The sequence below is a fragment of the Bubalus kerabau genome, chromosome X (genome assembly GCF_029407905.1).
Source record: "Bubalus kerabau isolate K-KA32 ecotype Philippines breed swamp buffalo chromosome X, PCC_UOA_SB_1v2, whole genome shotgun sequence".
Lineage (NCBI taxonomy): Eukaryota > Metazoa > Chordata > Mammalia > Artiodactyla > Bovidae > Bubalus > Bubalus kerabau.
Window position 1 is genome coordinate 46,439,741 of NC_073647.1, and position 8,611 is coordinate 46,448,351.

The 8,611-nt window shown below is 56.4% G+C and overlaps 1 protein-coding gene and 1 pseudogene across 1 annotated transcript; one reads left to right on the forward strand and one right to left on the reverse strand.

The window, feature by feature from the left end:
* The first annotated feature begins 4,566 nt into the window (after nucleotides 1-4,566).
* On the forward strand, nucleotides 4,567-6,309 carry LOC129639979 (EOLA-like protein; annotated as a pseudogene).
* A 606-nt stretch (nucleotides 6,310-6,915) lies between these two features.
* LOC129638653 (heat shock transcription factor, X-linked member 3-like) lies at nucleotides 6,916-8,395 on the reverse strand. Its single transcript, XM_055563220.1, has 2 exons — nucleotides 7,913-8,395; nucleotides 6,916-7,518 (listed from the first exon to the last, which is right to left on the reverse strand). Exons 1-2 carry the CDS (start codon nucleotides 8,393-8,395, stop codon nucleotides 6,916-6,918), a joined length of 1,086 nt encoding a protein of 361 aa, XP_055419195.1.
* Between the last annotated feature and the right edge of the window lie 216 nt (nucleotides 8,396-8,611).

Genomic DNA, 8,611 nt, shown 5'->3' on the forward strand with positions numbered 1-8,611 from the left:
CTAGGTTGTCAGGACAAGAGGAGCCAGCGGTCCAGGGGCAGGAACTGCACGATCTGAAGTGTGGGGTCCCAGATGTACTCTGCACAGAGCCCAGGGCCAGCACAGCCATCCAGAGTGCTGGGAAACGAGGAAGGAGACCTGGGACCACAGGAAGCCCCCCAGGGCACCATGGATGGGTTGGGGCTTGGGCTCAGCTGTACTTCCCATCCAGGGTTGAGGACAGATGTGTGTGCGGTGTGACACACATCGACAGAATCGATAGTGTGTGCAACACTTGGTGGAAGAGGAGAGACAAGAGGGGTCCAAGCTGGTGGGGGGAGCCTAGGCTGACAGCACTGGCCCCAGGCCATGAGGCCTGAGCTCAACAAGTAGCAGTGGGGACAGGAAGAGGAGCATTTACTGTGATCAGGCACATGGGAGGCAGGGACACAGCAGCCAGGGTGGCGGTCAGGAGCAGAGTCAGGTGGTTGCCCTGGGTGGGCTGAGCCCCCAGACAAGAGGAAGAGTTCAGGAAACAGTTTTGAAGGCAAAGCTGCCTTTCTCTGAGACATCTCAAGTCCCAGGGGCAGCAGGTAACACAGGGAGGATTTTCTTCAGCATCTGCAAAAAAACAGATAGACTGTTGCTCAGCACTGGGCCAACAGTCCCAGGGTGGCTTGGAGGGGAGACAGCCCGGGTTTTCAGCCCAGAGATGGGGGACTCTACCCAGAGGTCGTGCCTCTGTCTGCCTCCCTGGCCCCTGGGGTCCACTCTGAAGCTCAGATGCAGTCACTGAGGACACTGGGTCACGGTCACTTTGACTCTCGCCGATTCTCACGGACTGGACGCCTATGGCAAGGACTCAAAAGGGCACAGTCTGGCCTCTGCCATGAAGCTGGACAGGCCCACTCTCCGTGGGTTTCCTGGGCCCACAGCTCCATCCTTGTCAGCCACGCCCTGCCTCTGGTGGCTCCACCCCACCCAGAGCCATGCCCAAACCCCACCCCAGCCCCAGCCAAGCCCCTTTGTGTCCCAGTCCCGCCCTGCCCCAGCCCTGAGTTGAGTCCTTCTCCAGAATCTCCACCTCAGCTCCGTCTTTCCCACACTCTTCCTCCCACACTGCTCCTCCCACCTCCTCCCCCTCTCTTCCACCAGGCCGCTCACTTCCTGGTCCTCCTCTGGGTCCTGCTTCAGGCTGCTGGTCTCGAGGCTCCTCCCGGCCTGACCTTCCAGGTGCCTCAGAGCGTGACGGATCTTAGTTTGTCTCCTAGCGGACAGGGCCGGTGAAGGAATGCACCTTTGTTCGTACATGTGTGTCTATGTAACTGCGTGCCTACGTGAGAAAGGGCAGCCATACACACCGGAAATGACAGGTGTCCCTGTTTGTGGGCACATGCGACTGAAGCCAGCCAGTGCTGTCAGCTGTCTCGGTCCTAGTGGCGGACCACTGTCCTGCCTGGTGGCCGCAGCCCAACCATCCCAAAGTGCCCACGACTCGCTCTGCCTGCAGGAAGGCGGGACCTGCCTCGTGCCTAGATGGTACCTCCAGGCATGGGCTTCCAGGTTCTGGGACCAGGAGTGCATGCCAGGAGGCCAAGCTGGACCTTCTGACCCCCTCCACAGTCACAGTACCCCCCCCCACCACTGCTTTCTTTCCACGTGTGCATCCCAGCAATGCCCCAGGACACATGGGAAGATGCCCCAGACCTGCCATCCAACCTCTTACCCCGCCCCTGGACTATGACCTAACGCTAGCCCCACCCTCCCGCTGGAAGTCGCCCCCCTCCCCTCTCTGACCCTGCAGGGCTCAGCTGCTTGTCCACAGTTCCCCTCCTGGTGGGGCCCAACCAGGAGTCCATGGAGGGCGGCCCACTGACTGTTGCGGCTCCCGGATCATTCCAGAGTGGCAGTGTGAGGGGAGGAGTCATTTTCTCTTGTTCTTTGCGGGGTCTTCTGGGCTGTAAATCACAATCACTCCTGGGGTATGGGTTTATGTGCTGCAGACTGAGACATCATGGAGTCCCTGTCCCAGCCCGGTGAGGACAGGCCAGCTGCTGTGATGAGCAGAACCCACCCTGAGGGAACCTGCACGTGTGTTTCTCATGAATTGGGCCCTCCTGGGACCCCGTTGCCTGAGGCCCCCGGTGAGGAGAAGACGGTGGTGGCTTGTTGTCCAAGATTGCTGTATTGTCACTGGTGACTTTCTCCCTGTTCCTCTGGTCCTTGTGCAGGGGAAGATGCCCAGTCAAGCAAGCAGAAGAATGTTTTCTCCTCTGGCCACCAAGCAGGCACCTTCTGCTTCAGGCCATAGGAATGCTTGCAGCCACTTCTTGCTCAGGGATTCCACCCACACAGGTGAGATTCAGAGGCTCTCAGGAGGAAGGGGTTGGGTTGGCTGAGATACTGAATGGCACAAACTGGGCAAGCATGGAATCCAGTCACATACCCTAGTAGAAGACATAGCAATGGCAAAGTCCCAAGGGCCAGCCTTGTAACCAAGCCAGACCCAATGAACAGTGTAACCCTTTGTCACCCAGCACATGGGCAAATGTTCAACCGAATGATGATGCTCGGGACCAGGCAGTGCATGAGGACATGACACCCTTGCCTGTGGTTGGTGGAGTGGAAACAGGGGAAGCCTTTGTGGAAGGCCATTTGCTGGCATGTGTCAGCACCTCGGGTGTGTGTCATGTGCACTGGGCCGCCTCCTGCATGGTTCTTCAGTGAGTGTGTGGTCACATGGAGTGGCTCTATTGGCAGAATGAGTTTTCCCTTCCCTTCCATCAGGAGGGAAGCATCAGTAAATTGTGGGACCCCCGACAAGGGGAGGTGTAAACAGACACATGAATTTTGCAGACATGGAGGAGTGTGCTCTAGGTGCTGGGAGTGGAGAAGCCATCCCCCACTCCCCCCTTACCCCTGTGGAGAGATGTCCCGACAGAGCTGACCCTCTGGCTTCATTTGCCAGCAGTCACATCAGGATTGCACCGGGTGGCTCATACTAGGAACCGTGTTGGTTCAGGAGCCTCGGCAGCCGAGGTTGATATGTCAGCTGATGTTGGCTCTCATGAGGGCTGTGGAGTCTGTCCTATGTCTCCCCCCTCACTTCCAGGGCATTGCTGGCCTTGGTGGGTGTGTCTGGGCTTGGAGAGCTCCGTCTTCCTCTTCACCCCAGTTTGTCCGTGTCCGTGTCTGTCTCTAAGTATGTCCTTTGTATGGGGACAGCCATCCTGTTAGAGGAGGGTCCATCCTAATGAGCTCACTTGACCCCCATCAGCTCTGTGAAGACCTTTCCTTTGTCTGTAAGGTCACACTGAGGTGCGATGTGAGTCTTCACACCCTGCAAAGGGTCTGAGGTAGGAACACACTGGAATGTTCCAAGGATGGAAGGATGGCCTTCATGGGTACCGGAGGTGAATCCAGGGGCGAGGAGAGCAGGCCAGTAGGGTAGGAGCCAGATCATGTGGGACCTTGTGGGCCTGTGAGAACTGAGGCTCTGCTGTGCCAAATGAAGGAAAGGCCCAAAAGGCCCTGGGTTGGGTGCCCCTGGGACCTTGTTTCTGTCCTCATAGCCATGTGGAAATGGGGGCCCCTTGCGAGGTGCTGAGACCCTGCTGAGGTTCAGGCTCATGGCTCTGCTCCTCTGCCTCCAGCTCCCTCCAGTGAACGTGGACCCCCCCTCCAGGTACAGGGAAAGAAGTGCGAATGGAGATGTGTGTGTTCAGGTCCCCTGCAGTCTATGTCTCAGTGCCACCTCAGCCATTGAATGAGGTGATGGTAACCTAGTGTAATATTTGAGGTCTGAATTCTGTGATACCTGAATGGTGCCGTCCCAGGCCCTGGTAATGACATGGAGTGCACCCATCCCATTAGTTCCTGTTCTCCTTGGTTCTTTCTCGAGGCTCTGGGCAGGGGCCGGGGCATCTGCTGACAGTGGAGGCAGTGGTATGGGAAGGGCTAGGAGGAAGGTGGCTCCCAAAGGCATGGGGAAGACACCTGGCAGGGCCATCTGAGGTCCAGGGTGCCCCAGGGCCGAGTCCAGATTGGTTAGCATGGATATGCCCTTAGCATCCCTGGGCTAAGATGGGGGATCTTCAGAGCATGGGCAGTGACGGGGTTATGGAGCTGAAGGGTGGGGTGGTGGCAGGGAGTGGGGGAAGCCAAGCCCAGGACAATGCCTGTCTGTGCCGGGAGAGGACCAGAGCCCTCTGGGCTGTGAAACCAGGGGGCTGGCCCTCCCTCTTCAGTGCTCGCAGGGTGTCAGGGCTCTCTGTCTTGGAACTCACCTTGTGCCTCTCTCCCACTGTCCCACCCTCCTTGCTGACCTCCCCACAGACTGCATGTAATGGATGGGTCCTCTGGGTCACCACCCCCCTATCAGTGGACTGTGTGGAGACGAATGGAATGAGCCAGCTCTCTCTGACCCCTGCGTTCTGTGTCAGCAGATTTGGAGGATGCTCGGGCTCGTGGGGCTGAGGTCCAGCCCAGGGCTCTGAGCTTGCAGGCCTCTGAATCACACTCCTGACTTTTGTGGTTTTGTGTTTCCGCAGCCACATGAGGCCCTGGCAGCCCTAGGAGCCCTGGGAGATGAAGTTCGGCCATCTGTTCTTCCGACAGCCTTATTCAGGTTTCGTTTTAAACAGTGTCAAGAACCTGGAGATGCCATGGTGGCCCGTGCTACATGGTCACCGGCACTGTACCCTGGCCATCCACATGGTGTACCAGGACTGGAAAGACTCGGCCTAGTGGGAGCTGCTGTATCAGAGGCTAAGAATGAGCCCCACCCAGATCCAGGCCTTGCTGGGAAAACGTTCGGCCATGGAGTGATCGTGGGTAAGTGACACCCTGCCCCATGCTGCCCACATGGGCCCTGGCACTGCCCTGGATCTCAGCTGGGTTGTACTTGTTTGTTTTATTTGAACTAGTTGGTGGGGTTGGGCATGGGGTCTGAGGTTTCTTCAGAGGGACAGCAAGGGTCCATGGGCTGGGAACTGGTGGCACAAGGTGCCTGATCACCACTCTGGGCCTCAGTCCCCGTTTGTGCTTGAGGCAGAGGTGCATCCAGGACTGCACATGGCACTTGTCTGTGTGTATGTGTGTGTCCCCACATGTGTGTCTGTGTGCCTGGCAGAGACCATGAGAAGCAGTAAAGCACACAGCCTGGGTTCCATCCCCACATTGCCTGAAGCTGGGCCTGAGCAAGTCCCCTGACTCTCCAGGGGTGAGACCCCACTGCAACACCTGTCTGCTGGTAAATCCCTTGGGGACCTGATGTCTGCTGTTCCCCTCTGGGGCCCTCATGCTCTGTCACTGCGGCCTGCAGTGGGAAGACTGAAAACTGCCCATGTCCTGGTGGGTTCCTGGAGCACCAGGCCTCTCCCTTTCATTTCACTTCCTCCCTCGCTTGGCCTCGCCCCGAGTACCCTTTGCCGCGATGAGCCCCCAGCCAGAGGACCCAGTTCACCTCAGGTTCCCTCCATGATACAGTCTTAGTCTCAAGAAGGTGCTACTTTGAATGACCTGATTCTCATTCTGTGTCCTGTCTTTGCACGCAGGTCTTGTGGTCATTGGGGCACTTTGCTGTGCCTAGAAAACCTAGGTCCCAACCAGGTGCAGGAGCTGGAGAATCAAGCCCTGCTACCCAACCTGCGACAGAAGTACATGACTGCGCTGGCCAACCCCCGCTGGCTGCTGCAGCCCATCCCTGGGAGAGGCAGGAAGGACATCTTCCAGGTGGACATCCCCCAGCACCTGATCCCCTTTGGGCAGGAGTCCTGTCCAGACTGGGCTTTCGAGAGGAAAGTGACCAAGAGACCAGCACATGGTAATACCATGCAGTCAGCACCACGCTCTGGACTTGCCCATCTGGTTGTGTCTGAATTGGCCCTGCACTGCAGTGCCCAGTTGGTGCGGGGCTGGGGGCAGGGACTCCCCTTGCCTGATGCTGCTCTGGACTCAGCGAGAAACTCCAGGGCTCTCAGCTCTACGAATTGGTGGTGTTTCCATTCATTTTGGCCCTGCTGAGTCTGGGTGGTTGAGAGAAATGTGTTGTTAGGAAACTGGTTAGTGTTTTTCCCTCTCTGTTCTGGTCCAAATTCTTAATGTTGGAACAGTGTCCAGGGGGTGATGGGGGAAGGCCGGGGGTGGGGCTGAGCATAAGCAGGCAGAGAGGCCTGCAGGCCCAGAAACAGGCCGTGGTTTGTCCTTGGGTGTGACACTTGTCCTACTGTAAAGTGTTCCTTGGCTCTCAAATTATGTGTGTTGGACGCAGTGCCTGGCCGCCTCACATCCAAAGATAGGCTTCTAAATACAGCCGTGAGGGAAGAGTGACAAGGGCTGGTGTTCACCTTGTGGAAACCTTGTACTTGTCTTTGGCTTTGGGGTAATGTGTTTGCAAGGCACTTAGTGGCTGGGCTGACCCTGCTTTCCAGTGAGCCCTCTTGAGGAGGCCCCTGGATAGGGAGCTGGGATGCTCAGCTGCTGATCAGAAACTTGTGGCATCACTGGGGGATCCTTGAGGAGCCTCTTCTGCTGCAGGGTGTATGACTCATGGAAGGTGACACACCCAAGGTCAGGAGCCCAGCTGAGCCATCTGCTGAGCAGCAGGCAAGGCCCAGGGACCAGTCCATCCTGGGTTCGCCTCAGCACTCGGCTCATGGGTCAGACCCTTGGATGAGCCTGTGAAATGCTGCTGTTTCAGATGAAAATGGACCATGGGGACAAGACTGAAGATTGCCTGGGGCATGGGCTTCCAGCCTCTTCGAGCTCACCCTGTTCCATGTGTGAATACAATGGACAGATAGAAAGAACACAGACTCGTAGTTCTCGTTTGATTGTTTATTTGCTCCAAAGGAGTTTTGCTTGACTTTATTAGAGCCAGAAATCTATTTTTAATTATAAGAGAGTGCTTTTGAGTGTCCCTAGAGATCTGGCAGCTCAGGGATTGGGCTTGTTCTTGAGCTGCTCACAGAGGGCACACTTATAATCTGAGGATTCTCCCTGCTCATCCTCCACTTCAGGAGCCTCATCTGGTTCCATGACTAAAAGGCCCGCCATCAGGATGGAGTAACAGGTGTTGTACAAAGTCATCACTGATTCGTAATCTGGGTACACTGGGGGGCTCTCGGGCAGTTTCCCTGGGCTGTCCCTTTCAGCAGTAGCCAAGGGCACAGATATGGCATTGCTGGATGTGCCCTCTCCAGCCGCTCTGCTGGGGCCACCCTGCTCATTGGGGAGATGGCTTCCTCCAGCCCACTTGGCTACACTGCCCACAGACCAAAGGTCAGAAAACACAAATGAGCACTGGCTGGGGGTTCTGCGAGCAGTTGGCATCCCCTTCTGGACTTTGTTGCCAGCCTTTTGGGTGAACTCGTTGTGGTGGAATTGAGGAGAGTGTCTGGTTGCCACCACTCGCTTCTTTCTCTTTGGAGTTGTTGTTGTGCCAGTGGCAGGCTGAGAAGTTGTTCTGGGGTTGCCTGTCCTCTGGATGTTCTGCAGAAACAGAGGCTTGTCTCTCTGAAAATTGGAGTTTCGATAGATCTGAAAGGAAATGAATCACTTTAGGCATGAGAGGGGAGAAGAGCCCTTCCTCACCACCCTCCTCCCCACAACAGTCCGGGCCATGCCTAAGTATGAAGACAAGATCTCTTCATTCCTGGCAGCTTATGAGGTCCTAGCATGTCACTTCCTAGGGCTCGCCCAGGGCCATCTTCACTTGAGGTGTTACTGGCCCTCCCTGACATCAAGTGGCCACTCAGTGTCTGGAGTCACCCCCATGGATCCTGTCTAAGAGGGGTGGTGGAACACAACAGATCCTGCTTTCTCTTCTTTCCTTAACCACCCTCTCATGAGAACAACATTCTCCTAGGAAATGAAACCCGTCCAGCACTCAGCTCATCTAGTCTAGTCTCCCCAAAAGGGCTTTCTACGTTACCAGGAGCTTCTTCCCTGCAGTGTGACTCGAAGGGTGGACTTTCCTGAACCCGTACTGGTTCAGTTCACGGATGAAGCTCTTGATGCTGTCTGTCTCAAAGATCTGGTCCATGCCTCTGCGCTGGAGTACCTCTATCTGGAAGAGATCTGCCTCGATGACCACTGTATCTCCCTCATCGTTCCAGTGCACAGAGGTGAAGGCTGCATCCTCCACAATCCTCCAGAGCTTCCTGGGGAAGGACAGCCCAAGGATGGCGTTGTTCTCTTCCTCTTTGGCCATTTCTGGGTTCGGGCCCTGTAGGCGCGGATTGTCATGGAGGCCTGGATCTGGGCTCTTGGGCTGGTCACCCTTCTTCTCCAAAGCCTCCCCTGAATCCAGGGTTGGATCTGGGGAGGAATCACGGGTGTCCCCTGCTGCAGGCTCCCCGTCAGTTGATAGGATCAGCAGGGCTGCCTGTGACTCATGGGAACTCTGACTAGCCATGGAGCCAGTCTAGCTAAGGAGCATTATCTATCCAAGCAGCGAGTGCTCAGGGAAAACGGGCCTCAGACCATGGTCGGGGTGCCCCATAAATACTCTCTGGAGATTCTAGAATCTGGGTCATGGGACAGGCAGCCAATTAAGTGGTCAGCTTCCTTAACTGTTTCATGATGTCACAGAGGTTATGTGGAGAGGCAGCCCTGGACCTGTGTGGGGGAG